This window comes from Lissotriton vulgaris, chromosome 3_1 (genome assembly GCF_964263255.1).
Source record: "Lissotriton vulgaris chromosome 3_1, aLisVul1.2, whole genome shotgun sequence".
Taxonomy (NCBI): Eukaryota; Metazoa; Chordata; class Amphibia; order Caudata; family Salamandridae; genus Lissotriton; species Lissotriton vulgaris.
The window spans coordinates 819,191,767-819,208,510 of record NC_141689.1 but is presented as its reverse complement, the minus strand read 5'-3'; the positions used below and the strand labels follow the sequence as shown (position 1 = coordinate 819,208,510).

Genomic DNA, 16,744 nt, shown 5'->3' with positions numbered 1-16,744 from the left:
CACAGAAGTGAATTGGGCACTCCATCTTTGCAATGCATGATCTATGAGAAGCTGGAGAGAAATGGCTGTACTTTAAAATTCTGCAAAACTGGTACTGGTCTCCAGCTCAACAGCAACGTCCCTTTTACTCACTCAGTTAATTTAGCATTATAAGGAGATAGGACTATTGTGGAAAGCTCCTCTTCAAATTGGGGTTGATGAATAGCTACAGCCATTTCCACTGCCAAAGTTTGTATTCCTAGACACAGTCTCATGCCCTTTGCTCTCATAACTAATAAATGGACAACAGAACTCTTGCGACTTGCAACACATGAACAACTCATATATAAGCTGAATGACCAAGCACTAATGTTTCACAATACATGAACTCCTTTACTTGAAAACTGGGCAGAAAACCTTTCTGTTGAACCATATAAGTGCATCCATGTGTACAATTTCACCTCATCTCTTTCCATGCCACTCAATCATACACCCCCCTCCCAAACCCTTTTTTCTCATAACAAACCCGGGAGATTAAAACAGGTCACACCCTTCATCTACAGGTATTATCCCACAACAATGCTCTTTTCCTCTTCAGGGGGGCAGAGATTACATTAAATTATTTCTTTTTAGCAGAATTGTCCTCCCCTTCAAACCTCTTATTTCTCGTTTATCTAGAAATGTTCTGATATGCCATGCTAGTTTTAGATGATGACTATAATCGTTCGTTCACTCAACGTCCACTCCTTTTCTTTGTTCTAATGGTAACATGTTGAAAATTATTAAAACACATTCTTAAAAAACACCTTATCTGGGAATGGTTGCAAAAGATGTAGTGCTTTTGCATGGTCTGATCTAGTGCACACTGAGTCAACAACAATAACCCTACCTGTTTTTAATGGTGTCAAGGTTTTCTAGAATGAAGTTACACCGTTCTCTCATCTTTTAAGACTAAGATGGGGCTAAACACACCACTGAGACTTATGGTTATAGCAGAAGGCATTAATTTCAAAAGCTTCTATCCAATGATGGCACATTTTAAAGAAGCTGTCCTACCCCAAACGTTTAAAGCCCTAGTGTAATTTCTGGAAAATTAACACAAATGTGACATGTCACTTTGCACTAAACACGAACACATAGTAAACAGAAAAAAAAGTATGAACCAAAACAGACTAGGTTTATTTAAAAAAATATATCCTAATTGAGTGTCACAGAAACAAAGATTAAATGTGTCAAAATACTTGCATTTATCCCAAAATGTTCAGTCACTCCACGCCCATGTTCACCAAGGACTCCAAAGGATAGACTTTCCTCAACAAAAATTCTCACTTTGTATTTATATTTTAATTTTACCTATAGAATGTTTCAGAAATGAAAAGGAAAAACAATTAAAAGCAATACTTGGCGTGTTTTGTTTCAGCATTTCAGTGAGAAGAATTACAGGCAAAATATGAAATCAAAATTACAAAGTCTGATCAAATCTTTTAGGTAGTGCGGGGGTTATGGTAATTCTGCCACCCTTTTTTAAAATGTTTTTTCCCATGGCTGTACGACGTTTCATGCACCATGTTACACCATTACAAAATGTGATGGAAATGCAATTAATTCTAGAAGCATTATGCAGAACATCAATTTCTTTGATTGTGCACATAATTCCACGTTTGTAACAGTAAGATCTTAATCATATCTTAACCTTGCTGAGGAACAGCACTGCATTACAAGAGGTATGCATCCTCCCAGTGGGAGGTAGTCAACCTTCATGTTAGTCCTTCATAAGCATTCCTCTCAAACAAAAATAAATAAAACAAAGCAGGTAATCCTTGACACAAGCATCAAGCCTGAAGTAGAATTTGGACACAGCTCCTTCAAGGCATTTTAAGTGTTCCACTGTCCACTGAAGCACAGCAGTGTTAGTTAGCTGTTCAATTAAAACATCCAGGTAATTAAATCAATGTTCAACTCTATTCCATGGTTTAAGTCTAGAAGAAGGAACATGGGTGATTTAAGAAATCAAAGACATTGCACAAAAAAAGAGGTAGAAATAATGTACGTTTATATTTATCATCATTAAAATAGACACGCAAGCTCCTTTCTCTCCTCTAGAAGGGAGTAAACTAGGTAAGGAGATAAAAGGCTGCAAGATGTGGGCTTGAGAACATACTGCAACTCCGCAAATATGAAACACTGGGGCAAAATAGTGGCTGCTTTGCCTCTTTGATAAGAATCTTCATCCGGAAGAGACGTTGGCTTTTTTGATAACAAGCAGTACTATGGCAGTTTACAGTTTGGTATTGATCATTTGGAGGATGCAGAAGAGGTGCTTGTTAGAAATGGGGGGGTCTCACTGGCAATGGTTGGCACCGTTGTCCAAGTAGGGGGATACACTTGTAAAATAAGCCACTCCCACCCCTTTGGTAGTTTGGCACAAGCAGACAGGTGCATCTCAGAGGCAGTGTGTAAAGCATTTGTGCACACATACAGTAATACAGTGAAAACACTAGAAATGGACTCCACACCCGTTTAGAAAAATAAGTAATCTTTATCTAAACCAAACAAGACCAAAATGACAAAAATCCACAATACACTGATCGAAATATGACTTGTAAAAAGGTAGAAACAGTTCTGTTCATAGAAAACTATAGATGCAACACTTTCAACACAAAGTACATTGGATCTGTTAAAATCATAACAAAACTGCTGCAGGGAAGGTGATGCATCGATTCCTTATGCACAGGGAAGGTGATGAGTCGGTTCTTTACTGCCACACAGAGGAGGTGATGCCTTGGCTCCTTACTGCCATGTAGGGGAGGAGATGCCTTGGTCTCTTACTGTCCGGGGAGGTAATGCGTCAGTTTTTACTTCGGCCCCAGCATTGACGTAGACTTGGTGCCCCGGTGCGATGCGCGAGGACCGGGATGCATCGGTTCTTGATAATGTTGGCAGCAACAACGCTGCATTGGTTTTTCCAGCTGCAGTACCATGATGTGTTGGTTCTTACAGTCACACAGCAGGACCTGCGTTGGAATCCGAGCAGTGATTTTTGACTCCGTAGATCGGTGCACTCGATGTGGCTTGCGGCACTTTCTCCCACCGCGGGCAGGTGTAGTGCTGGTTTCTTTTGTGATGTGCCGAAAATAGGTGCGGATGCGTCACACTTCTCTTCGTTGTATTACTTTACCAGCGCCCAAAGGAAAGAACAACCTATCAGAGGCCCAGAACAGCAACAGGCCCCTCTTGAGAGGTCAGAACTCCAAGCAGGAAATGTTCAGGGGAGTGGGGGTTAAGTCTTTGTATCCCTGAGAGTTCAAAACAGGAGGCAAGCTCTACTTCAAGCCCTTGTAGATCTTCCTCTAGCAGGGGACACAGCACACCGCCTTTCCTTGGCAGAAACAGCCACTGCAGGCACACAGCAAAGGGCAGTACATCTCCTTCAGTTTCTCCAGCTCTTCTCCTTGGCAAATTCCAGAAGTAATCTAAAGTTTAGGGGTCGGGTCCCACTCTTTAAAGCACAAATTCATTTGTTCTCTGGTGGCAGAGTTGCGCTTTTCCAAGCCAAATCCAGTTCTGTCGTCTCTCGTGCAGCTGCCTGGCAGGAGGTAGAGACAGCATTGTCCAAGGCAGACGAGGCCCATTCAGGTGTGAAAGAAATCTCCTCCCCTATTCTGAATGCAACCCATGTCTATTCAGCCGGATGTATGTCATTACATCACATACTAATGCCAAGTGTGCCATTACAACGCAGGTATGACTACGTGATGTCAATGCTGACATGCCATTACATCGCATACTTTTGTCACAAGTATGACTTTACCACGCATGCCATTACAACAAATAGGCATGCGTGGTAAAGCTATACTTGTTGTTAATGTTTGGAAGGTAAGTGACAACCCTATCCCTACACCTAAACACACTACTTCCACCCCTACACTACCCCTAACCCTGAAACACTACTACATTACAACACTACCCACACTACTCCCACCCCTACACTACCCTAAACCCTACAACACTACAACACTACCCACACTACTCCCACCCCTACACTACCCCTAACCCTAAAACGAGTACCACACTACAGCAGTACCCACACTACTCCCACCCATACACTACCCTAAACCCTACTGCTCTACTACACTACCCACACTACTCCCACCCCTACACTACCCTAAACCCTAAAACACTACACTACCAACACTACTCCCACCCCTACACTACCCTAAAACACTACTACACAACTCCACCGCTACACTACACTAAAACACTACAACACTAGCAACACTACTCCCACCCCTACACAACCCTAAACCCTAAAACACTACTACACTAAAACACTACCCACACTACTCCCACCCCTACACTACCCTAAAACACTACTACACTACTACACTACAACACTACCCACACTACTCCCACCTCTACACTACCCTACACCCTAAAACACTACAACACTACCCACACTACTCCCAACCCTACACTACCCTAAACCCTAAAACACTACTACACTACCCACCCTACTCCCAACCCTTACACTACACTAAACCCTAAAACACTACTACACTACCCACACTACTCCCACTCCTACACTACCTGAAACCCTAAAACACTACAACACTACCCACACTACTTCCACCCCTACACTACCCTAAACCCTAAAACACTACTACACTACCCACCCTACTCCCACCACCCTAAACCCTAAAACACTACTACACTACCCACACTACTCCCACTCCTACACTACCTTAAACCCTAAAACACTACTACACTACAGCACTACCCACACTACTCCCACCCTTACACTACCCTAAACCCTACAACACTACAACACTACCCACACTACTCCCACCCCTACACTACCCTAAACCCTAAAACACTACTACACTACAACACTACCCACACTACTCCCACCCCTACACTACCCTAAACCCTAAAACACTACTACACTAAAACACTACTACACTACAACACTACCCACACTACTCCCACCTCTACACTACCCTACACCCTAAAACACTACAACACTACTCCCACCCCTACACTATCCTAAACCCTAAAATACTACAACACTACCCCCACCCCTACACTATCCTAAACCCTAAAACACTACAACACTACCCACACTACTACCACCCCGACACTACCCTAAACCCTAAAACACTACCACACTACCCTACACTAAACCACTACCCGCGCCCCAAGCACAATCCGCCTTACATCTTTCTTCGTGGTTCCAGCGTCCCCATCTCTGTTCCTAGTTCGTCAGAGGTCCACGTCGTTGTGAGGAAACAGCCTCAGTTTCCTCACAACGACATGGATAGCCATTACATCGCATGCGTTGTAAAAGCACATGCGATGTAATGGTATGCGTGGTTTTTACCAAGCGTTGCAACATCGCATGTGTTGTAAAAACCGCGTTGCAATGGCTGTTCCCAATTCAGCCCAGCCCTGACCCATTCAGGGAAGGCAGGACACACATCAATCCCCTGTGGCTGTCTGAGAGAATGCACATACCCAGTTTTTTTCACTACAAAGCCAGACAGTCAATCCAGAAACCAGCAGAGACACACAGGATGGCTAAGCAAGAAAATACCCACTTTCTAAAAGTGGTATTTTCAAACACACAATTAGGGGTGGGCGGAATTTGCGTAATCGTGTTACGCAAATCTCCGCGAAATGGTAAAAAATCTCTGCGAACGCGGAATTGCTTGTTCGCAATGCTATTTTACTGTTCGCAATCGCTGTATGCATGCTTGGGGGTAAATATCGCGAACACGCATTTGAGAACGCGAACAAGCAAAAAATTTTGCGAAGTCGCGGCACGCAGAATTTTGGGCAATTTCGCGTTCCCCGCGGAACACGAAATTACCCAAATTCCGCAAGCAGAATGGAATTTGCTGCCCAGGCCTACACACAATATAAAATATTATCTTTACTAAAAGATGCATTTTTATGTTCTGAGTTCAGGCATACTAAACTCCATCTTTCCATCTTGTCCCAATGGGAAGTTCTATTTATAAGATGGTGCTTTGCGGCCCCACACTTACGCGATTCCAACCTGGAGAGACATGCAAGGCTTATGAAGGCCACACTCCCGTGTGCTTTCATCAGTTTCTGTAGAGACTGTACATGCCGCCAGACGTGAAGCCCCAAAACAAACTGCTACATCAGAGTGCAGATTCTTAAACGTCGGATCTTATTTAAGGGCAAAGTCCAAGCACAGAATGGGGACAATGGGTGGGTCGGAGAGGAAGCTGCGACTAGACAGAGTGTCCACCAGAAAGCCAATCAAAGCACATGTTCATGGCATTTAGTGCTATAGATTTACATGCTGTATATGCTCCTGCCACCTAGTGCTTGGTCCAGATGGATGCAAGTTGTTTTTCTTCGAAGAAGTCTTTCGAGACACAAGGTAGAGTGTCTCTGCTTGGCGATATTGTGCATGGGCATCGACTCCATTGTTAGATTGTTTTCCTGCATGGCGGTTGAGGATGGAGTGCGAAACAAAGTGATAAGAAAACAGATGTCCATTCTTAAGAGTTAAAATATATATTAGGAGAAAACTGCAACAGTCACAAGTGTCCGGGGATGAGTGTGCACGAATGTGAACCTACAGCACTACATGCCACAAAAATTCCTACAGGGTGGCTGTAGATAAACATGCTGTGCATAAACTGTAAAGCATTCCTCCCAAACAGTGGTGGCCAACCTGTGGGTGTTCCAGTTGTTTGGATAAGAGAACATAGTATTGCCTGACCCACATTAGCTCTAGCAAATTTCACAACGAGCTGGCCATCGACCCGGTGGTCTTTGGTGAGATCGATATAGAAGCTGAGATCTCTCTTGGAGTCCAATCGATAGAGCTTCTCCTCCTCAAAGGAGTGAGTGGAAGAGAACATCAGAAGAATAAATCAATAAGGGTTTGTAAAGAGCGGCTACTCACACGTGAGGGCCTCAAGTGGCTGGGGGGGGGGGGAGGGGAGGGGGGCTGGTGGTCCGTATGTGCTTAGGTGTTCAGTTAAAGAGCCGGGCCTTGAGGTCCTTCTTGAATCAGGGCAGCGACGGAGTGGTGGAGAGGCTGACGTGGAACAGCGTCACAAATTTCGAGAGATGCCCTAATTTCCAGAATCAGTTTGTCAGGAAACAAGTTGGTGCACAGAGGATGAACACAAAGCTTGAAGCTCATTCTCAAGCTGTGGGGAAGCAATGGCGACCAGGATAAGTTTTGATGGTGAGAAGCTTTAAAGGACAACAGAGGAGCAGCTCTAATATAGAACACATCAGATATGATAGAACAGGATTGAAATCCCATTGGGGCATCACGAACTGAGACGGTAGAAGTATATTTTGCAGCCCTTCCAAAAAAAAGCATCAGAACAGGTGAGGTAAATAAGGAGGGCTGATCAGGCAATTGAAAGACCGAGAGGGCCGAAAGATAACCTTTAATTGTGCCCATAGCAAGGCCTTGCCAGGCAAGAAACAGCACAAATTCTATTCTATTTAAAATATTTGTGGAGCGCGACAGCTGCCCCAGCCAAGGGGTGTCCCGGCACTAACAGCAGAAAGGCAGCATTACCACAGACGGCAGGCTACAGAGAAGGAAAAAGAAAGGTTTTAATAGCTTTCCTAAAATCAATGAGATTGTTGAGGCCATGAATATGAGGGGCCAAGGAGTTCCAAAGGATCGCCGCTCTGTGCCTGAAGGAATGACCTCCGGCCTGAGTTTTCCTGACTCGAGGAACCAACAGCACATATTGGCCCATGGAGCAGAGCTGACGGTCAGGAACATAAAAGGAGAGCAGATCCGTCAAAATGTTGGGGGATCTGAGCTTCAAAATTTTAAAGGCTATACAGAGAGCCTTAAACTCGATCTGTTGAGCCACGGCCAACCAGTGCAGGCGGCGGATAGTGCTGGTCACCGAACAAACTCGTCGCAAGCCCAGAAGAGCTCTAGCTGCGGCGCTCTGTGCTCTCTGTAGCCTATGTATCTCTGCCTTATTCACCCCTAAGTACAGGGAGTTCACATAATCAAGCCTAGATGTAATCAATGCAAGCTATTAGTGACATTTAAGTGGCACTCCCTGAACTACATAGATCGGAAAAGATTAAACAACTCTCCAATAATCATATTATGCAAGGTGAGTGAAAGGGTATCCACAGCTTCATAATATTCGTTATCTGTATCAGAGTATAGGGTTTACATCTTCAGCTACTTACCAATTCTGGAAGAGGACAAATATCACCAGTATTCATGTACAGTCCCTCCACCACAATAAATCTTCGAGTCACACGTGCCTTCCGTGGATTCTTCAGGAAGAAAATTATTTAAACTTAAGAAATGTATACATATAATATATATCAGACAAGGTAACCACATTCTTCTCATCATCAAATGGACTAAGAATCAGTTTGCACATATGTGAAAATTATCGAAAAGCATAAACCTTAAAAAACATTTGAGAACTAAGGGCCTCACAACGAACTTGGCGTACAGGGTAGCTCCATCACAAACGTGAGGATATTCCATATGCCAAATTACAAGTCCATTATATCCTATGGAACTTTGGAGGACGGGATATCTGTCACGTTTGTGAGAGAGTAAGCCTGTTCGCCAAAGATCGTAATCAGGCCCCAAGACACTATTTTCTGAAAAATAAATACCAATTGTGCTCTCTTTTCTTTCAGATATTAGAAGTCACATAATACAGAGAAAAAAAATGTTTTGCTAATAAATCATTCATCTCATTTAAGTTTCTAGTTGTTTTCCTTTGAATCTAAACACAACTGAAGCTTTGAGGACAGCATATTAGGCAAGTTAAGGGGACCATCCACTAAGTCTCAATTTGATATATAAATGACTAGTGTTAAACTAGACCGTATCCATTAGGGCATTACAAATCTGTTTATTATGCGAGGTGTGGCAACTTATGCAAGCAACAAGCCAGGTGGTTGGATGCCTCAGGTTTAGCTAAAATACATGGTTGCTTCCAAAACACAATGCTCACCCATCGGCACTTTAAACATGCTACTTTAAACTCAAAGTGGACTATAATAGGTGGAGTGCAACAGGAACAAAGCAACAAAATACACTTAAAATCAAATTAGGGTCAGGTTGAAAGTACAGAAAATTAAGGAGAACATCACAGTTCAACTAACGCCATGCAATCCAATTTCACTACACAATCCACAGGTACAACTGTAGCAGCACATAGGCAGTGAGATACTGAGTTATCTACCCTCAAATGTTTCCCTTTCTTTTGTATTCCTCCTGGGATCCCTTCCTAGATTTAATTGCGCAAGTACATACTTCGGTGACGCTAAAGCAATTTTTCATTCAAGAAACCTAAGCCTGTTCTCAATTTAATCATCAATGATCAGAATGGTCTCTGCTTAGTATTGTTTGAGTAGCACTGCATATGTTTGATGTTAAGTTGTTATTCGGTAATGAATTCTTTCTTTTTAGAATTTAATTGCTTTGTGTGAACAATACATTCACATCAATAACAGTTCTACTGAGATGTGTATGGCTTATCATGCAGCACTCATGCTAAATCTTCACACTGGCCATGCTACCAAAAGGTGGCCTAAGGCTATCCCAAAGGATCACTGTCTCTTCCCCAGTTAGGAATAACAAAATTCAAATGCAGCGAGGTCATATAAAGTGCACTAGCAAGGGGAGTTGGGAACGGCCATAGGCTTGTTATGAAGTTCTTATAATAATTGTTAGAAAAACTGATAAATCCAAGTGATTGGTTTTCTGTGTTGCATAAGCCAAGATCCCTCTTTAACCCTCAAGTTATGTTGTTTTTCCTCTTACTGTTTGCTTAAAGGAGTACCCTCTGTCCTGAGATACAATTGTAAATATAATACATACTAACCCTTGAATGGGCTATCATTCCTTTGTGCACTGCTGGGTGTTGGGAAGAATCTGCTCCTTTTGGAAATAAACCTAAGCCTGTGTTACTGATCACAGCCCTCAATTGTAGTCAATAATTTGTGTGTCTTTATTCACCAAGAACAAAAGTAAGGTGGTCAATTACAAAACATTCGATCTCAAGATCTTTTCTGTCGTACTTCATCACCAACGTGGTTGTAACCGGTTTCAAGCAGAACAATTTGAAGTGTACCCTAGGCATTTGAGACCTTTAGTCCTCCATAAGAGAATAAAGAAATTCCAACTCGCCTGTGTCCTAGAAAAGCATGAAAAATGAGGATCGCCTTCCATGTTTATGAGAATCTTAAGTCTCTATTTAAGTGTGGTAAGAAGAGGTTATGACCTCCTCTAGCTACTGTTGTCATTCTTGCCTAATTAGGTGGTACGGAGGAAGAACAACTAACATGATAGCGGTGGCTCTGTCTCCACTCATAGTCCAATCTGCTGCCTCTGAACTGGCCAGTTAAGAACTTCGCCCAACTAACTGGTGGGTGGAGGTGACTGGCAGATGCCAGTACACAGATTATCATCCTGACCTCCGTCAGGACTGGCTGGCAGGCTCCTTTCTCCTCCTCTTTTTTGATAGGATGGCAACACCACTTGGGGCCATCATAGTAAAGTTGCACTGGTGTGCCCATGGGAAGACATAATAGGACAAGACTGGCAAGCTTAAAGCAAGGGAAGAAACACACCAAAAATTGATGAAGGAACAAAATTCTCCACCAAGAAAAAGAACTTTCTCGAAGTAAAAAAAAAAAACAGTTATCAATGTAAGGTCACTTGAGAACGGTATGTCCATCTGTGCAAAACAAGTATGAAACTGTAGCATATTAACAGGACTATTCCTAAATGCAAGAATTCCTCTGCTTGAGGTAACTGTTCGTGCTCTACAAGTGTCGATATTATTATTACAGAGGGGAATGTATAAAAAAGAGAGGTAACCTTATATGAACACACTCCTAACTTTCTAAGCAGCTCTTTTGTGAATTAAGCTCTTTATTATTCACAAATCAGACCCATTCCAAATACTGATTTTAAGGGCTTAAACTGCGTTTTCAAAATTTTGACAAACGTACAATTTACTTTAAGTATCACAAAACCTGGTCAGTGAATGAGAGTGAGGAAAAATGCAATTCTCAAATTAATAAAATATGGACTATCATGAGGGAGATCTCGAGTTTTGCTACCTACAATACCTTTATAGGGCTGGTTGTAATATGTGTTTCAGGGTAATCAACATCTCATTAAAACTCTTGCTCATGGAATGAGTGAATGTAAAGATGAATGCCTTTGAAGGGAATCCTTATAGACACTCGGAAGGGTGTCTACAGAAGATCTCTGCTTGGCCCTAAATAAAGTGTGCAAACATGATCTACATAGCTCAATCTGCTAAAAGCAAGTATGTTCATTCAAGGAAGTTCACTCTTGAGGCACACCTCTGTTAGCCTGCTGAACAAAGCCCACTGGCAGGGCAATATTAATAAGTGTCAGTAATGCACATTACTGCTAAACAATAAGTTGAAGAATCACTTACATTACTGTTAAATAAAAAAAAATATCCTAGGCCAGCAAATTCAGTCTCGACTTAGCAGCTACAAAAGGATTTTTTTTAAACTAAAATCATGGCCGAGATGTTCTGACACCTAACAGCAATTTTAAACATAAATTAAACAGCTTGCACTATTCAAAGATGACGATGACAAAGGTACAATGCAGCTCCAAGAAGATCACACCTTTTGATCTTCAACCTCCTGTTCTTTCAACAGCCTTTCTAAATCAGCTATGTCATTGTGCTTGAAATACTTAATGTGGCTTCGAGAGGCTTGTAATCCCTTCTGTATAGCAAAACAGGATGCTTCATCACTGTAAGAAAGAGAACACATGCAACATGAATAGTAATACAACATGCAACTAATACCATGTAAAGTACTCCTCTATTTTATGTGTACAAGTGTTAATTTCGTTTTCCTACAATTACAATCTATAGTATTATGCACTACACATTTCTTCAAGTCTCTATAACGTCTAATAACATCGTTTTTTTTTAAAGACTGTCATGTTCAATTACTTTATAGAAATAGACTTTCAAAGACCGCAAACAGGATTTTCCTTTCATGTTTGTCGGCTTACTTTCATGGGTTACTCAGCCCCTTCCCCCTTTCTTTATTTACACATATTCAAGAAACGGAAAACATTGAGGTAAAAAGGTTTACTGCAAAACGTGATCCTTATTACCTTCATAAAAAAGCACATTTCCAAAGGTTTCTACCCATAAGCTATAGTCTTCCCTGATATAAGTCACCTGCTACAGTCTTCCAGTGGTGCAAGATCCTGAAGACATTGCTCAAGACTAACTCAATTTAATCTGCTACGTCTTCATTTTATGATGAACCAATATTTTTCCAGAACGGAGGACAAAGGCTAATAATCCTGTGCTTTGCACACAATAGAATCAACCTTGCATAGGACACTTGTAAAACATTCACATATTGCACAGAGAAAGTTGCTTCAGGCTTGCGTTTCCACATGAACCCAAATATCACAGAGGACTGTGCAGAAACCTTCCAGCTACCTGAAGGCCCCCTCGTAAGATATCTTATGAAATAAGGGTTTGCCTCTTTGGCACTCCATGATCAATCCTGCAGAATATTATGTGATAATTCCTCTGGGATGTGAAGGGTCAAGTTCCTCTCACTTTTTGCTTTCAGAACTAGTAAAGGAATATCAATGTTATACTGCAGATAAGCACATGACCACATAATGGCCCATTTCCCAAGATCTTGAATATTCTTGAAACGACAAGTCCTTGCTAACGCCCTTGGCAGTGTTTCCTGTGGATTAGGCAGCCAGTCAGATAAAAAGTAATAAATAAATAAGCCAGATCCTGGTGATAGATATAAGACTCTGGGAAAACAATTGGTCTTGCAAACAGCTCTTCAGCTCTCATCTGCTCCAGGTAAATAAAAAGTTCAAGTCTGTTTGGCCAAGTACAGTGTTTTCAAATATTTCTGATACTGAACACAGTCGTTTTTAAGCTCTCTGTTGGACAGACCACTCGTGTAAAACTGCACACGGGATATGATAAAATTACACCAATTACCAATTACACAAATCATCACAGAGTTCACCATGAAAGACCCAAGAAGTCTTTTTAGACAGCAACATTTCTGGTACAATGGCAACATCTTTGCCACTGGATGGGGCCACAGGACTCTTGGGACCAAACTTTGGATCCAACATAATGCCAACAGTGTTCTTCTCAAGAACAGACTATGTCCATTTCTTTCCCTACTTCCACTGGATGACATGACTTGTTAAACTGACTTAAGGGAATGGCCAGAACTGAGCTGTGGACAAATCGACTGGTCTGACTTAAAACAGTGCCCTGGGACAAAACTAACTAAACTCAAATCATCTTTATTTGCAGCTGAAATCATCTCCATTTCCTTATTTCCTGCACCGCTCCCCCTCTTTGAGAACAGGGACAACACCGAGGGATGAGACTTCAGGAGAGGGAGATAGAACGGAGGTTTCTTTTGCTGAATAGTATTTTCTGTTCTTAAAGGTTGAGTAGAACTTATGTGGATAAGCGGTTGGGCTGGAAGTGGCAATTAAACGGTAAGAGCGCAAGCACCTAGATGGGATCTTATAAAAATAGTTAACCCCAGATGCATCTGGCAGCCAGATCCTTTCTCTCCCACACCTTTACTCACCCCTGAAACTCCACAAACTGGCATCAATCCTCTTTCTATAGGGTGAGGGCAAGAAGTGAATGAGTGTATGTGCAGAGACAAAAGCCCCCGTCCCCAAGGCACAGCCGCACCAGGCTAGTGCCGGCCGCATCCGCATCACCAAGGGTGCCGGCGTCCTAGGCCTCCCCTGCACACCATCATTGGAGCCCTTAAGTCACCGAGTCAGGAGGCCCAGCAAAGGCACAGACTCAGACGCTTCACAGTCTAAAAGAAGGCACAGGGAGTCAACCTTCTACCTCCTGCCCCCAGGAGGGGTAAAGTAGGCAGTGGGCCGACAATGCAAGGTATTTCTCAGCCGGCCAGCCGAACAACAAGCGAGCGGGCGGTGACTGAGCTCTCCCACAAATCTCGCCCACAACCCAGCAAGTCTAGTAGGCCACTGGGCTGTGGAAAATGCTGCCACATCAGGTCTCTGTGCCTCTTAGAGGCACACAGGTGCATCTCCAAAAGCTAGTCACCTCACTGGCTCAAGGGAGCCTTTTTAAAGAGAAGGGGGATGGGAGCAAATTGACTCTCAACCCAGCACAGTTCGAGGTTTGTGGCAGCTTTCTCAGCAACCCCTCTTGGAATTCATTTTTTTAGCTCTACTGATGAAGGATAATATGCAGAAACACATGTGTCTAAAGATTTACAGCACTAATCTGCACCAACTTTGGTGAAATACTACAGCTAAAATGGAAAGGGGCGACCAATCGGTCCCCCCGAACGTATGGTGGAGTACCCCGATCCCCCCGGGAAGCCATTTTGGGCGGGAGGCGCGTCTCGGCTGGTATGCCCGAAGCGGCGTAGCCGGGGCGCGCTTTTTCCCGCCCATAAGTGGGTTGTCCTAGACACCGAAGCCGTCCGCCACGCCCAGGGAGGCGGGAGGAGGCGGGTTCACGCCCGCCCAGAGAAGAATAAAAGGAGCCACAAGCCAAGGAAGCATCCTCTTGTTCCTGTGCTCTGAAGCTGCACCTCCTCGCTGCACGTGAGCTCGAGACGGAACGAAGAGCCATTTTTGAAATTTGTAATTTCTCTCTTTCTCTTCTAGCACTGCAAATCGCGTTCAAGATCTTTCACCTACGAGAAAATGCCGGGTAAGAGTCGCAAAGAAGGTCAGCACCGACCAGATGCTCCGGATGTTGGTGAAGGACATGGCGGAGATTAAGAGAAAAATGGCGGCCAGGGACGGTGCGGGAAGGCCAAAAAGACCCAACCCGACGGAGGCCCCGGCCGGAAGAAGGAAGAGGGCCAGGAATGGGTCAAACGAGGACGAGGTCCCAGTTCCGGAGGCTCCCCCGGTGAGCCCTCCTAGACCAGTGGAGATCCCCGCGCCGGCTCCTGCCGAGGGCCAGCGGATCCCCGTTGTGGTTACCCCAGTGGACGAAGGGGACATGCCTCCGGAGTTGGCCGCCCAGTTGGCGGCATGGCTGGGTAATAGCAGCGGGCGTTCCGTGGCTCCGGGGGACACGGCTGAGGAGGCCAAGCAATTAATGAGGCAGTTGCGGCAGTCTCGAGAGGCCGCGAAACCTCCTTGTCCGTTTGTTTCCCCGCAGGCTCCAGTAGAGCAACCCGCAGCTGGCACGAGTTCGGCAGCAACGGCGGTTACAGCTTCTAGCTCAGGTAAGCAGTTAATGCCGATTGCGGGGAAGGGGTCTGTGCCCTCGAGAAGGGAGAAATTGGCTCAGCATATCCCGATGGAGGTCAAAGAACGGATATGGGCTGAGAAATACGTAAACATGTTCTCCTTACTAACTGACCATTATGAGATTGAGCATGTGAAAGCTCAGAAGGAACTCATGCATCCGAGTGTTTGGCGCGCAAAAATGGCCGCCTTTAGAGTCGATGAGACGATAGGTAACGGGGGTAGAGCATTTGGCATATTCACTTCGATTATGGGGGAACGGAGACCTGATTTGTTGACCGAGTTACCTGTGTACCAGTCACGTATTATGGAATATTCTCAGACATATGTTGGCAATGAGTGGTTTTGTTATGACAATATTTTTCGTAAGGCTAAAGAGTTCGATACATGCCTGACGTGGGATTGTTACGACTCCATTTCTTGGCAAAAAATGGAAAAATCAGGCATGTTAAAGGCGCCATTGTTGGGGGGTGGGGCGGGGGTAAACTTTCCCGCCAACCATCCGGGGCGCCCTTTCGGACAGGGGCAAGTAATGAGTATCACCCAAGGCCGAACGGCACTACAGGTAAAAAAGGGGTATGCTGGAACTTTAACAGGGGAAAGTGTACGAGGCCCCAGGGGTCATGCAAGTTTAGACATGAATGTGGGGGGTGTGGACAGTCTTCGCATCCCGAGACCATGTGCAGAGCCAAAACGGGTGATAACGGTAGTAAGGCAAGCGCCAAACAGGTCTGACATAGTCCGAGGGGCGGCATTACCCACACCGGTTGATACCATGGCAATGATTCCTTGGCTCAGCAAATACCCTGATCATGTCTCCGCTGGGGTGCTGCGAGACGGGTTTTCTTACGGTTTCCGCATCCCGGTGGGGAATTTCCAGGGTAAAGCACAGTGTAGGAACCAACTTTCGGTCCTGCAGAATACGGCAGTGGTGCAAGCAAAGATTGGGAAAGAAGTAGCCCGGGGTCGGGTGGCAGGACCATTCAACACGCCACCAGTTCCTAATTTTGTTTGTTCGCCATTGGGAGTGGTCCCCAAGAAGGACCCGGGTGAGTTCAGACTGATACATAATTTGTCAGCCCCGAGGGATTTGTCAGTTAATGATGCAATAGACCCAGGGCTTTGTTCGGTGCGGTACGCATCCTTCGATGATGCAGTCGCCATGTTGAATCGCCTGGGACCCGGAGCGCTGATGGCCAAATCTGACATTGAGTCCGCTTTCCGGTTGCTCCCGGTACACCCGGACGATCAGCGTCTCCTGGGCTTTATGTTTCAGGGGCGCTATTACATGGATAAATGTATGCCAATGGGCTGTTCCATATCGTGTGCTTATTTTGAAAAATTCAGTTGTTTTTTGCAATGGGCATTCACAAGGATTACGGGTTTTCAGCATGTCATGCATTATCTAGACGATTTTCTGTTTCTGGGGGCAGCCGGGGACACAGAATGTGCACAGGC

At 44.2% G+C, this 16,744-nt stretch overlaps 1 protein-coding gene across 1 annotated transcript in view; it reads right to left on the bottom strand.

The window, feature by feature from the left end:
• SPTLC1 (serine palmitoyltransferase long chain base subunit 1) overlaps positions 1 to 16,744 on the bottom strand; it is a 346,713-nt gene that overhangs the window by 166,089 nt on the left and 163,880 nt on the right. Inside the window, exons 7-9 of the mRNA XM_086961127.1 lie at positions 11,644 to 11,773; positions 8,194 to 8,283; positions 1,225 to 1,332 (exon numbers count right to left, since the gene is read on the bottom strand). Coding sequence (XP_086817253.1) covers positions 1,225 to 1,332; positions 8,194 to 8,283; positions 11,644 to 11,773 — 328 coding nt within the window. The remainder of the gene's footprint in view (positions 1 to 1,224; positions 1,333 to 8,193; positions 8,284 to 11,643; positions 11,774 to 16,744) is intronic.